The sequence below is a fragment of the Triturus cristatus genome, chromosome 3_1 (genome assembly GCF_964204655.1).
Source record: "Triturus cristatus chromosome 3_1, aTriCri1.1, whole genome shotgun sequence".
Lineage (NCBI taxonomy): Eukaryota > Metazoa > Chordata > Amphibia > Caudata > Salamandridae > Triturus > Triturus cristatus.
Window position 1 is genome coordinate 311,497,439 of NC_140583.1, and position 14,944 is coordinate 311,512,382.

General features: G+C 44.0%; 1 protein-coding gene across 7 annotated transcripts in view; it reads right to left on the bottom strand.

Annotated features, from left to right (window-relative positions):
* AP3B2 (adaptor related protein complex 3 subunit beta 2) overlaps nt 1-14,944 on the bottom strand; it is a 405,963-nt gene that overhangs the window by 238,845 nt on the left and 152,174 nt on the right. For all 7 annotated transcript variants that reach the window (XM_085644011.1, XM_085644012.1, XM_085644009.1 and 4 more), the window contains exons 2-4: nt 7,884-7,959; nt 5,248-5,322; nt 1,248-1,343 (exon numbers count right to left, since the gene is read on the bottom strand). In XM_085644011.1, coding sequence (XP_085500137.1) covers nt 1,248-1,343; nt 5,248-5,322; nt 7,884-7,959 — 247 coding nt within the window. The remainder of the gene's footprint in view (nt 1-1,247; nt 1,344-5,247; nt 5,323-7,883; nt 7,960-14,944) is intronic.

Consider the following 14,944-nt stretch of genomic DNA (forward strand, 5'->3'; position numbering starts at 1 on the left):
AAGTATACTTGCCAGTGGGTTTTCAGTCAGGACTATAGGGCTAGATGAAGTGTATGAGTGTCTTTCAAATTAATAATAAAATAATTTAGTAATTTAACAAAGCATAATAAAACATGGAAACGGGTTTTACATGCTATTCTGTGGTTACTAATAGGCGAGAAACCATCAGAACATTACAGCAGTGGTAAATTACTTGTTTTTTAGTAAACTACCAGCTACTGTGCCCAAACTCCAGACGCATCACAATTACTCTGCCATAAAACATGCCCAAAATGTATTGAGACCACAATCTGCATGACATCTCAGCAGAGTAAGAGTGGCAAAAATCAGCAGAAATCGTCCAGGTATTTTAGAGTAATTCATTCATTAGCAACCATGGGAAGTTTACATTGGTGGGCAAAGAAAGGTTTCACAGTTGAGCTATGAACAGCTAGTGGTTTTCTGAGGAGTAAAGCCACTTTAATATGTAAACCCTAGGTTTGGAGCCTTTCTTGTGAAGAATGGCATCAGATCATGTTACTTCAGGAACCTCGATTAAGGGTAATCCCTTTGAAATGGGGTCACAGTGTGAATGATTGTGTGATTTGTAAGTCACAGTTCTCATGAGCAGTGCTCCTACATGTTACAAATTAAAAGTGTCACTCTGGGAACCTGAGGATATCTAGGTAATGATACAAGCCTTTACATTCAGAAGTATGACCAGCTTTTGGCTAAAAAAGGAAAAAGGGCAACAATTTACTTGGAGAAGATTAAGGCAGAGTGGATTCCACCCCCGTGCAAATGCCCTTAACGAGTGTAAACCTGAACTGATACATCCTCCTCTTATGTAGAGGAAGGGACAGACCTGCTCAGAATGTAAAGCCTTCCAGGAGCTTTTAATAATGAGATCAATGTAGTAAATGCAATCATACTCGCCAATAATATGGAGAATTCTTTAAAATACAATTATTACGCCAACAGACATACAACTAAATCATAGCGACCAAGGCACTGGCGTGTACCATGTCTGATTGTTTTCAAGCAAACAATCCTTCTAGTTGGAGCCCTAAAGAGGGACCCTCACACTGCCCCAAGGCATGACTTTTTAAGTATCTCCGAATTCTCAGAAAAAAGAATATTGTGAAATCACTCCAGAGGTAGAAGACTTCTACATCTAATATCCTAAAGTCAAAGGTTTGCCCGTGAGTTCTGAGTTGCAAACTTCATATTACACAGTGATGCTTTCATCTTTTTAAGTAACTTCTGACCTTTAGGCCACGTTGGAAGGTAGAAATGGAGAGCAGAGCCAGGTCCTGCTGTTCCTCTGCATATCGGACTAGGTAGACATACACAAGCTTCTTCACCTGCAGGAAAAATGGGAAATTGATCATAGAACCATCGTTTCATTACTTTAATTGGCTGCCTGCAAGAGTCCTACCTGACCGGCATTGGATATTAAAAAATAGAATTGCAGAATACTTAAGACCACTCATCCAGGATTGCCAGTAATTATTTAGTGCTCAATGTGGCTGAGTTGCCAGATATACCGATCCTTTATGTATGTGTAAATTTATGAAAAGCTTTAACTTGCATGTTTGAAGCTTTTTGCAGCAGAATCAAAATACAATTTTATGTCATACAACTTGAAATACATACGGTAAACTAAAGCACACATGTGGCAATGGGTGCAACATCACACAGGCTATGGTAAGCAGAAATAAAAACGCAAACATTTAATCTATGAATATTAAGAAGGTGAGGCAGTACTTTGGTCAGGTCTTCAGGTTGTAAGGGTCTGCTACTTGGTTTGCTTTTCTAGGTATTATCAATCGCAGAGCACCACTGAGCCAACCCTCAGTTTGTCCAGACAAATCATTTTTTTTAAAGACTAGTAATAATCAGCCGTCATTCAAATAATGGGTGCTCATAGGTTGGCACTTGCCCCATGCCTCTTCTGAACCATAAACGCCTCTTGCCAACCAGGAGTCATACAGTGGCACAGTACCATGCTCTAATTACAACGAATAACACTTGTGTTAGTGCAGTTCTCCAAAAGATGTGATATGGTGGATTGATTGGGAAGTACTGAACGTTGAGACCGGTGTTCATGTCCTGGAAGTTTCCTTTAATTAAATTGTGTTAGACATGACTTGGTCTATCTGTGCTTTACCATACCAAGGCCCATTCCCCAACAATGGAAGTCATTAGAAACATGGACGTCCCACTATTAAGTGCAACCTTAATTGAATATTTAAATATATCAGGCAAACACGATTCAAGAAGACAGACAAGCGTCCACCTTGCAAACCTGGCTTTCTGGAAAGCCTTCAAGGAAGGTGTGTGAGTAGGACCCCAAATAGTGTAAAATTCATGTAAGCTAAGCCACCTTTAGTACATCCCACCTGGGAGTTCACTCCCGACACAGACTGGAAGAAGCCAGCGTCAACATGTGAACTTCAAAATTAGCTAATGGAGAGTCCTTCTCATCAGCCATTCTAGTTCTTCTCCTCAATCTCTAAGTGGGCTCAGACACTGCGCGTCACTATGCACCACTTAACAGAACAGAATCTATTATGGGTGCATCGGATGGCTTCCTCACATGAATTGGGTCTTTTTTTAGAAACCACACACAAGAGGTTAAAGAAGGACCCTCTTCTCTGCCTGCAGGCTCCCAGTCTCAACACCCATTCCACGACACATGTGCCCTTTGACACTTACCCTCCAGCATCAAGACCTGGCCACTGCGAGGCCTGCAACATCCAAAATGATAGGTTCTCAGACCATGTTCAACGAGTAACTTGTGTTTGCAACACCCTGCACTGCAGAATGGGCTGAGCGGCTTGCAACTTGAATGGCTCGAAAACTGGAGCCGCTGCTTTATCTACGGATCCTTTCAAAAATCTTGAGCAACTCCGCTGCCTCACTTTTTCTGCAACCACATCACCGCCTTCTCACATGCCCTTCCGTGTGTCAAAAAGGTAAAGCTTCCTTGGAAAATGTCCAAAGGGGCATTGTAGTAAAAAAAAGCTAATTTAATTTATTGACTGAGCTGCACAGTGGTGATCCATCTCTAAGATGGACTGTGTTAGAGCCCTGTAAGCTGACATCTCAGAATACAAACCGGACAGACTCACAAAAATAAAATACATGGCAGCTTGGCTGGTACTAGGCCTTACTAAAGCCCACATCAGCCCCGCCCTGCACAACCTTTCCACTGATAACTGGAGTCTGTCAGTCTCCTGCACCTGGATCTGCGTGCCATTCAAACACACTGGAAACAAGCACAAACAACACAGTAGAAGGGAACAAACACTGGAACAGTTTACTCATACACGTCCATGGAGCCTTCGCCCTCAAGGCCTCTAGAAACAGACTTACAGCCTTCTTATTCCTGTCCCACTGATCAAGCCATCCACACCCCTTGCATATATCATCCACAGGTCGAGATGTCTGCCTTGCCACGTGCTACATATGTGAATATAAAATTAAAAAAACAATGAATGTATATAGGCAATCTGACAAAGCAATGTGCTTGTGTTCAAAGTTATGCGTCGATAAACAAGGCGTGAGTAGTGATTATATTATCTATAGTAAGTGGTGTGGTTTGTTTCCTTATTCACAGTCTGCTCAACCTGGCTTTTGTGTGTATGTATTACGAACTGTCAACACGGAACCTAAGCGGCCAGTTTATTTACACAAATTAATTATGCCTGAATCAACACATATTGCAGCATTTTGTTCAGCCACACCCTGAGATGTACAGTTAAGCAGAAGGTGTGTAGGTGGATAGCTGGCACATCAAGAAGGCGCTATTCCACCCACCACGTGATACTAGCAGAAATATGCACAATAATTCGCCTCGGTGTAGGATTCTGAGATTATTTTAACCTAGTGCATAAATAAGTACAACAAATTCTAATTAAAATGCAGAGTCTGCCAGGCATTCTTCCAGAAGAAGCATCAGCTTAGCATCTTCCTACCAGGAAACTGTCAGACAGCTGAGCTTTGGCAAAAAAAAGGGTGAAGAAGAGAGCAATTCTCTAGGAGGTTATCAACGAAACACATGTTAAAGATAGTAATTGTGTTAATTTTCGTGAAAATCCTATTGTTTTTACACTTTCTTTATATTAGTCCTGCATATTTCTTGTAACACAAATGCTGGAGCATTTACTTGCGCTGGATATTGTAGGAAATTTGGAGAGGAAAATAGAGTTTTTAACATTGTAACATTTCACAGATATTGGTCTTTTTAGTTAATCTATTGCATTTTGGAGAAAAATTTAAAGCCAAAAAGCCTAAAATATTTACCAAAATTGAAAGTACATTGGTGTGTTTGAGTGAGCCATAAAAACATTTGCTCATTCAGAAGAGCAAGGGCATCCTATTACTGTTTCCACTCAGAGCTTATGATGATGAACACGGTCACTCATGTAGCTTCCGAATGAGAAGAGTGAAGATTTGGAATGAGTTTGAAAGAGTTTGATTACATTTTTCTTGAGTGTGGCATGTGGGACCATGTAAACGCTTGGACATGTCCCCACAGTGATGTCTGAAACGCGAGAAGACAATGCCTATTGCAATTTTAACATTTAAAAGTCTAGCATTTGCCACAGTTGGTGATCCCAAACATCTGTTAGCGGAAGCAGGGAGGATATGCTGAGGTTCTGTTCAAGAAGAGTATTCAGGATTGACCATTCACTTGATCCACCATGTCCTCTTGCTTGCAATCCATAACAGCATGCGGTCATTGTTCGAAGATGTGAACAAGTAGCTGTGTTTAAATCCATGTCAAATGAAACTCAAATGTTGGGGATTCCTTGGGCATACCATTCTACCACGAGATTTGCATCCAAAGACAAGAAGAGTACAGAAGGTAGGACAATCGTGGTATGCAGGATTCCGTATATAGTCTATGCACAATGACATCTATGCATTCTGGTGGTTTTAAACTGATTTGGAGCAAGGTGTTAAAGTCACACAGTGCTATTGACAACCGGTAATTTTTAAGTCATCACTGCTTGATCCTGAGCAATACTCAGGATGTTCAGCTTCGTTACCGAGACTCGAACCCGGTTCCCCAGATTCGAGGTCGACCGCTCTAGCCGTAAGGCTACATCCTCTTGCGTCTCACATATTGTCCCAGATGTGTGCTGGGTGTGCCATGAAGCTTACATAAAGGTTGTGACAAGTGGTCGGACACCTTATGCACAGGTTCATTCACTCTGGCTGCAAAGAGGAGGAACAACTGCACGGAACATTCCCACTTACCTCTATATTCTTACAGGCAACATTTTTAACTACAGCCGGAAAGAGGTCGGAGGCATTCTTCCCTCTGGCAATCATCTAAGAACAAGAAGAGAGCAAATGAGTACTGAAGAAAACACACATTATTTACATCTTGCCCCCCTTGCCCACACCTCATCAGGCCATAATGAGATAGGATGCATTTTTGGGAGGTTCATATGGTGGCTCAAAATGTAGGTGGATGAAAATATAATGGCGATCAGTAATAGTTTAATGGCTTCAACTGGGTGTACTATTAGAGGGAACTACAGAGAGAAAAAGCATTATAATGCTTGCAAATTCTCAAAGTATGGCTCCACATTTGGAAGAAGAATTCAACGCTTCATTTCACTTCATACATTTCTCAATGCTTTTATACATTTTCCAAAATCTTAGACTTTAGCGATGCAGTAGTCACGTTGAGTGCACAATTTTACGCATTTTATTACATGACTGTAGATTTCTGAGGTTGGTCGTAAGTGGATGATGTGATAGGCCTAATTCTAGCCTGAGCTACTGTGGCTATCTGATTCTTCTCTAATAAGTGTATAAATCTTATGTACTTAATTGAAGTGTTTGATTGTAAGCCATTCCAAAGGGGTTTTACATAGTGCCCTGGGCATTACAACCATTTTAAGTTATTGATTTCGAATCCTACTACGGCTATATGTGTTGACTAGACTAGACCAGTCCATATTTACCCAGGACAAATAGTTCATCCTAAGTTGTGGGGGATGCATGTTCACTCTTTGAAAAACATAGGATACTGAGGTGCACGGATAGCTCTTTGAGGACCAAAGAGGGTTGAAGACTCACTGTGAGGACCCCAATATGCGGTTGGATTACAACTAACAGTGCACGAAGCCCAGGATTTGTAGGACTATTCACATCCTGTAAGATGCAGAGTCCACCATTTACTATTAAAGGGACCCAGGGAGCAAAGAGCTTACCACTTGCACTGTCACCCTGGTATACTATGGGCACACCACTCACCTAAGTGCTCACCATCGATTAGTATCTGCAGCTCACTCTATAACAAAATGCCTCTGAGAGCCCAGCCCTTGCCCAGGGAGATCCTCACTAAGCTCAGGTACCAAATGGCACCCTAAGGCTTTAGAATAACGAGGGTCCACTGCTTACTGTTCACACTTTGAGTTTACGATTCTTAGGGCCCATCGCTCACCGCGTAAGTAGCTGAAAATTAATTCTTAAAGACCTCTTGTGGCTGTACTAGGATCTTCAGGCCTCACTACTCGGCCTAGGAAGGCCCTAGAAACTATGAAACTGCTGTACAACCTATCCGGTGCTGAGTATTTAACTGTGAGTGAGCTGCTCACCCAGTGAAGACCCTCAAACATGGATGCTCACCGCTCATCCTGTCTTTACTTTAGAGAACAAGGGACCTTCCAGCCTCTAGGAGACCATAGGATGTGGACAACCAACTTATCCTGATTGCAGAAATCTGGTAGCCAGACTACTGACCATTCATTCAGTGGCAGCTTTAGAGTGCTGAGGGTCTACCTCTCACCAAGTGAGGTTGGCAGGAAACAGATGGCCCACCGCTAACCATCAGAGGAACACAATTTGCAGCAGGGACTATTGTTTACTGTCTGAGGGCCCCAAGAAGCTAATGTCCCACTGCTCACCTTGGGGTGAACTCAGGACCTACTGCTCACCAGGTGAGTATCAGAGGATTCTGAAGGCCCATCATTTGCATGGTGAGCAATAACGCACTCAGGATTGTGGTGTCATTGAGTAAAGATGTCAGGATTGCACCAAAGCATGCTGGGGGCTCTGTGCTCACCTAATGACGACCCTATGATACTGTGATCTCAACCCTCGTCCAGCGAATGCCAACATACAGGTGTCTTATTGCTCACTCTTTGAAGACTGTAGTATACCCTGGTTTCGCCAATTGTTCCTTACCCTGCGACTCCACAAAGCTGGATTATGCCCGTTAATGCTATCTGTAGCCCAGAATTTAAACAGTCCATTGCTTGATTTGTCTAGAAGCTGAAGATGTAATCTTCATACTGCAAGGACCTTAGGAAACCAAGACTCCATTATATACTCCTTGAGCACCTATTGATGCTGAGGGCTTTACTCACATTGTGAGACCCAAAGTAGTTTGATGGCTCAGTGCTCATTATAGGAACCTCAGAATGCCAAGGACCACCAAACACTCTGTGAAGCCCTTAGAGCGCTAAGGGCTCTCAGCTCACTTTGTGAGGACCTTGAGATGCTGAGGGCTCACCGCTCCCTCTGTGAGGACCATGGGAGTGCTGAGCGCTCGTAGCTTATCTTGCGAGAATGCCTATGAATACCATGTCTAATTTCTGAACCCACATGAACTGACCTTGTGTTATGGCTTATTCTTATGTAAAATACCATATTCTAGTTTCCTGTTTACTTTTTCAAGGCATTTTAAAATCGAACTGTAGTTCAAGGCACTTTTTTGGGGGTGAACAAAGAAGGCAGTATTTAGAAGGTATTGTGGGTTATTAAACAAATGCCCAGGGCTGAAATATGGTGTTCCCGATGACACTGGGTTCTCCGGTAATCTTAAATTATGAACCGAAACTAGAGAGGAAGGAAAGAGGTGAGCACAGAAAGTAAATTACCGCAACAATCCTCTTCATGGCCTCGAGCTTCAGAGAGTCTTTGCTGCTGTCCAGCATCTCCTTCAGATCGTCGTGTCTAAAAACATGAAAACAGGCTTTTCAAAAGAGTTACAGATTACTGAACAAGGAGGGAAAGCTTGGGGAGCATCGGGTGAAGGGAGTAAACACTGACGGGACAGGGGCAAAGTTAATTACATGTCAGGCACGGAAGCTACTCAGACGCGCGTAACACTGGCTCATCCCAGCCCTGCTCGCTTTTCATAGGCCCGAGTCAGTTTGGGACATGGACATCCCCCAAACTGCTTTGAAGCTAGTCTTTCATTGGCCAGCCTTTCGACTATAAGGACTATGCTGTGACATTTAAACAACCTTAAATGCTACTTGTCTTTTGTTTAACTAAGGTGGCAGAGCAGGAAAATCGATTTTGTGAGGCCGTTTGCTATTGTGTGGGAGGGCGAGACTTCAGAGAGAGTCCGTCGTCTCTGCCCATGACTCCTGGGTGTGGTGGAGTCTCGACTAATTCGATTTCCCAGCGCGTGCCCGGTGGCTGTGTTTTCCTACAGCAGCACAGGCAGGTCACATCACAGCATTTCTATGTCAATATTCCAATCCTATTGCTCAAACGGAAACGGGAGCCTTCTGGTTAAACTACAGAAATATAATTTGTCATGCACTTACACCCTGCCTACAAGCATAGACTTCTTTAGGGGGTTCGTCCCACAAAACAAATACAATGTCAATCACGACACTGAAGAAGTAAAATACATATCTGCCGGGTCCCAAGCAGCAGTGCAGACGAATAAAACACCAAAGGGACCTATGTACAGGTTAGAATGCAGGTGTCTCCAACAGAAATAGTACAACACATAATATTTTGTGCATGAAGCAATTTATTGGGTAAGGAACCACTGTAAAACATGGTCAGAGCCAGACGTAGGCAAATATAGTTTCGTAATCCACCAGGGATTGCAGCCATACATAGTTCCCAATCACAGGAAATTACAGTTTGACACATTTCCTACCCTTACTAAATGTTCTTTTCTGACCACGTTTGTCGATAAAGGAGATTTCTTATCCAGGACCCCTCATCTACTGGCCGCTTTCAGGGGATAAGTACTATGGAAAATATCGCCCGGGACTACAAATGGTAGCCGGGTACCCCATTCATATATATATGTTCCCACATCTCTGTGTTCATCAGCTCTGTCCAGCCTCCATATAGAAAACCACGGTAGAGGATCTACACAGACATACTGCCACTAAGGTATACTACCAGAATGTCTAGTTCCAAATATCACTCTGTAAATATACTGCTGTAAGGATATCGAAAAACATATATACTGTATAGATTTGCAACATTTAGCTCCGTATCTATGTACCTTGATGACACACAGCTTCATGGTACATAGTTGTTGAGTTAAGAATAGTAATTTTATATATAGCCCAAAAAACAATACGATTTAATCTATTGCGATCACCCCTTGTGACTGGTCAGTCCATCACATTATCACATTCCAAATTCCCTCCGCCAACAAGAAAACTTTCCCGCAGCAAAACAAGCCTAAACATGTCAGGCGTCAATGACCTCACCGCTCATTACAACTCCACGGTGACCAAAGTTTTGGACCAAGCTGCTCCACCAAAACTCAAAAGAATTCCAGTCAAAGATAAAAACCCATGGTTCCACGGAGCCCTGAATGAAGAAAGACGCAAACTTAGATCTTCAGAACGGAAATGGAGACAACATCCCTACCCCCTCCATCTTAAACTACTCCAGAAACCTAGAAACTCCTATAAAAAAAGTATTCTACAATCTAAAAAAGACTTCTTTAGATCAGAACTTGACAATGCCAAGAATAGACTAAAGAAACTCTTTGAAATTCTTAAACAACAATCTAACAAATTGGCCAACTCCTCACTCTTGACTTCCAAATCTCAGTGTAGTAGTGAAGAATTCTCCTCATTCTTCACAGCAAAAACAAACTCCCTCCAACTTGAGCTTAACTCGGCAGCAACTAACTCAGCCACCCCAAAGATCATTCAAACTGAAATCGCTGAACAACATGAGTTACCTTTGCCCAAAAATAAGTCTCACTGGTCCACTTTCAAACTTTACGATCTCAATGACAACACCAAAACTTTAGCAACCATCAAACTCAACAACCACTTCAATGACCCAGTCCCCTCAAATAGACTTCCCCACATCTACCAAGTCATCTCTCCTCTCTCGACCAAAATCATCAACGCCTCGCTAGCACAAGGTCACATCCCGGACTGCCTAAAAACGGGCCAAGTGACCCTTATACTATAGAAACCGACAGCTAACACCTCCAACCCCAATAACTTCGACACATAACCAACATTTCCATGCTAGCCAAGGTCCTGGAAAAATGTGTTCCGCAACAACTGAACTAATATATCATGGACTTCAATCTTCTGAACATCCACCAATTGGGTTTCAGACCCGGCCGTAGCACAGAAACAGCCATTCTGCATATAGTTGACTACGCCCTCCTTGCTCTTGACCGCAACAAAACCTGCCTACTAGTCCTGCTCGACCTCTCCTCAGCCTTCGACACAGTAAATCATGACAAAATTCTAAGAAGACTGGAAATTAGGATGGGTTTATCTGACACAGTCCTTCAATGATTCAAATCCTTTCTCGAAAACAGAATGCAATCATTCATAAAGAACAAAAATCTTTCTCCCTCCTCACGGAACCTTCTAGGAGTACCACATGGCTCTACCCATTTCCCCACCCTATTCAACCTATATGTCAAACCACTAACCGAACTACTACAGCAGGCAAAAATCGCCTACCACATGTACGCGGACGACACTCAACTTTACATCAAAATTTCCTCCATTGAAGACATAAAGGCGATGAATCTAGCACTCGAAAAGACCGTCCACTGGTTAACGACTAACTTCCTCAAGCTAAACTCGCAAAAAACGGAATTTCTTCTAATCTTCCCCCTAATAACTCCCTGGAGACAAAGGAATTGACCAAGTTGATCACTGCTCTGAATTGCATGCCAACTCTGGTGGACTCCACCAAATCACTTGGAATTACAGTAGATAAGAACCTTAACATGCAAACACACATCAACCTGTTAGCTAAAAACGCATGCTTTCACCTCAGCTATGTTAGAAAAATTAAACCTTTCATCGAGAACCCGGACCTCAAAACTGCAGTTCAGTCCTTAGTCATCTCAAGGCTGGATTACGGATGCACCACCCTCTCAGGGTTCCCAAAATCTCAACTACCCGTTTAAGAGCCTGTCTCACCGCCGCAGCAATACTCCTAACAGGTTCTAGGAAATTTGACCATATATCACCACACCTAAAACCACTCACTTGGCTACCTTATGAAGCTCAAATCCATCTAAAAATGGCATGCATCACTCACAAAGCGCTACACCACAATACCTATCCCAAAAACGTACCTTATCTGGAGGAATAAGAAATTCTAGGAGCGCCGATAATCTACTCCTGAAACCCACGCCTTTCAGCAAGCAAAAATCCTCTGACAGAGCATTCTCTGGAGCAGCACCAAGAATATGGAATTCGCTTCCTCCATACATCAGAAAAATCTCCTTCACCCCACTGTTCAAAAAGGAAGCAAAATCATTCCTGATGTGCAAATTCCTCCCGTAAACTCTCCCTTGTACCATTCCAGTTCTACATCCTTAAACTTGCCTCCTCTCTCCCATTAAGGACAACTTCGCCTATATGACCTATTCCTCAGAACAATCCTCACACCTACGACCCTCCGAACTTTATCAAAACTTGTTGATTCTTTGTATGCTATACTATGCTAACTGTTTTATTCGTTCTGTGCTCTCATTGTAAAGCACTCGGATATCCTACCTACACCCACACACACACACACACTTTGGACTGTTCCCATGAGGAGCTGGGTCAAGACTGATTTGCATATGGCTGGGTCCAAACTGGGGTTGCTTAGTGAGCAGAAAACATGGATTCAACCCAGATCAGTGACTGGGGGTGAGTGTCTGAAAAGTTTCAGTACTCCGTCCAGCATCCTATTATGTTTGCTGCCAACACTTCAAACCAGGAAGTATTGACAGCCATCTTGAGACTCGGCTTGAGATGGGTCCCACAACAAAATGTAAAAGAAAAAGAGAAGTGGGCCGAGTGGGAATATATTGACCCTTTAGGCCTCTTGGGGGTTCCAGCAGGAACCCCATAGGGCAAAACAAAGCATTCAAAAATAGTTTCAGCGGGAGTTGTGAGAAAGTGGCTCTGTATATACTGTTCCCAAATAGGTACAGGGTGTACAGAGTCCACAGTCCCCAGAGGCTTGGCAGAGGCTAAAGTTAGATATAACCTTACTCTCTAAAGTGGTAGCTTGGTCGAGCAGTAAGGCAGTATCAGAGGACAGTGTAAAGCATTTGTTGTATACTCAGTCAGCAAATGGTCTCACACACTCAATAACTGAACTCTAGGCCAATGGTTTATATATAAAAAATATATGCTTGTTTTATTTTAGAACCAACAATTGGAATTAAAATATACTTTCTCAGAATGAGATGCTTTATATAAATACTTTTGCAATATGCAATTGACTTTTGTAAACAGTTACAAGGGGTTGCAATAGGCAACACTATTTTAAACACAATAATGCATTGAGTTCAATGGAAGTTTCATGTTATTTGCCACAGATTACTTTTAGGATTTCTTTTGGAATTCCAGGACTGGATCCTAGATTCAGTGCTGGGTCAGTACTTGGAATCAAGTGATAAAAGTCGACTTAATTACTGTGATGATTTTTAGATAATATTTTGCTATTTTAAAAGTTGACACTTCGAAAATATTTCATAGAAAACAGTCAAAGATTCCCTATGGCAGAAAATTCAAGTTGCAGGTATAGTATGTTCTCGTTACTTTTGTAATCCAGTACTGGGTGCCTAGACTCAGTACTGGGACCTTTATCCAAAACAGGTAAGTAATTACGTTTTCAGATATTCTACGGTTTTTTTCAGAATATTTAAAGATTGCAGAAATCGACACTTAGAAGAAATTTCACAGAAAAACAGTCAATGATTTCCTATGGAAGATAATTGGGTTACTGGTAAGTACAGTTGTAAGTAGTTTTCAGAGTCAGTGCTGGGCACCAAGATCCAGCACTGGGAGTTCACCTAAGAGCAGATGAGTATTTTTGTTTTTGTTACTCGGCTGATTTTGGGTGAATATTTTAGGTTTTGAAAAGCCCACACAGAAGAAATTTCAGAAAAAAGCCAGTCAATGTTACCCTATGGAGAAAATTGAGTTATCGGTTTAAAGGTAAGTACTCGACTGGCAGAGTTAAGGTTCTGGGCCTAGACTCAGGGATCTCCCAGGGTCAGGTAGGTACAGTTAGTTCACCCCCAGAGGCACAAGGGCGACCGGGTGCAGAGAGAGTTAGGCCCAATGTTATCCTATGAGAGGTAGGGGGGCCTTGGTTGGTGGCTGCTGACTAGCAGGCCACACGGCTGTGGGAGCTGGGCTCCTGGTCACTTACTCAGGGCAAGTGGGGAAGTAGGTAGGTGTAGAGGTTGCACTGCCAGGGCCACTCGGGCGGCTGGGTGCAGGGTGCATTTGAGCCTTCGGGCGCTCAATTGATTACAATGGGAAATCCCTGGTTTAGAAAAAGACTGCAAGCTTGGGGACGAGGATTCTTCAGTTGCCACCACCACTTCGAGAGGTAAGTTGGGTAGTTGGAGGATAGGTAGGTACCCCCGGGATTGGGCACAGGGGAGCGTGGGGTGCCGGGTCAGGGGTGCCTTTTGGTGTCGGGAAATCTTACCCTCTGTTGATCGCGGTTGGGGGGCACCTTGTTCTGAGGCTGCAGGCTTCTTCAGGAGTGTCAAAGGAGGTCCTTGGGTGCCGGACTCGGGGTCACAGTCGCCGTGGGGTCGTCCTCGTGGTCTTTGTTCACTCCGGCTCAGGCCAGGCTTGGCTGGTGAAGAGTGTGCTGGGTTCGCGGTTCCGGGCTGCTGCCAGGGATTGGAAGTAGATTTTGAGTAGAGCCTCTACTCATGGGAGTCCCAGGGACTTAGAGTCAAAAGGTAGCCTGGTCCTCCGGGGTTTGTGAGGTTGCTGGCCACAAGAGATGCCGGGTTGGAGCAGGAGCAGGTTCGAGGGTCGACAGGCCGGTAGGGCTGGGGCCAAGGCAGTTTGTATCTTCCTCTTCTTAGCAGCTGCTGGGCAGGTCTTCTTTCTTCTAGCTCTTCTTCGGATTTTGGAATCTGGAATCTGGGGAAGGAAGGTTCAGGGTGCCCCTAAATACTAGATTTAGGGGCGTTACAGGTAGGTGAAGGGCAGGGACCAATGGGTCCCTGTCCTGGGGTGGGTACACCCCCTATCCTGCCTCTCTCCTGTGGGAGGGGGGCAGCAGCCTAGTCCTGGTGGGGTAGGGCTTCCCATCTTCAAGATGGCGAGAGCCCGGAGATGTGCTTCACCTCGCCTCCCCCACCTGAGGGGTGGGGTTGGCAGACTGGCACATCCCCTGTCCTTATTTGGGGTTTCTGGCCAAGCTTCCCGCTAGAGTGGGGGGTTGCAGTGGCCTGGGGAAGCTCACAGAGGCGGCATGCCTTTGAAGCTTCCCCCTGCCCATCCTGGGGGAGGAGAGTTAGCACCTCGCCCAGGATGTGCATTGTTGCAGGCCTAGGAGAGCAGGGGCTCTCCTACCCAGGGGTCCAGCAACATGTCTGCTGTGTGGCAGCCTGGGCAGCCTCAGAACAGACGTGGATTGTAGGTTAGGTTTTAGGGGGCATCTCTAAGATGCCCTCTGGGGTGCTTGGTACATTAAATCTCACACTGGCATCAGTGTGGGTTTAATGTGCTAAGAAGTTTGATACCAAACTTCTCAATCTTCAGTGTTGCCATTATGGTGCTGTGGAGTTCGTGTTTGACGAGCTCTCAGCACCATGTACTCTTAAATGGCAGCACTGCACTTACAGTGCCCAGGAATGGACCTGGGTACTGTAGGGGCACAGAGCTCCTGCTCCTGTGCCCACACCATTGGCATAAGGCACCCAGCTAGAGGGGTGGCTGAT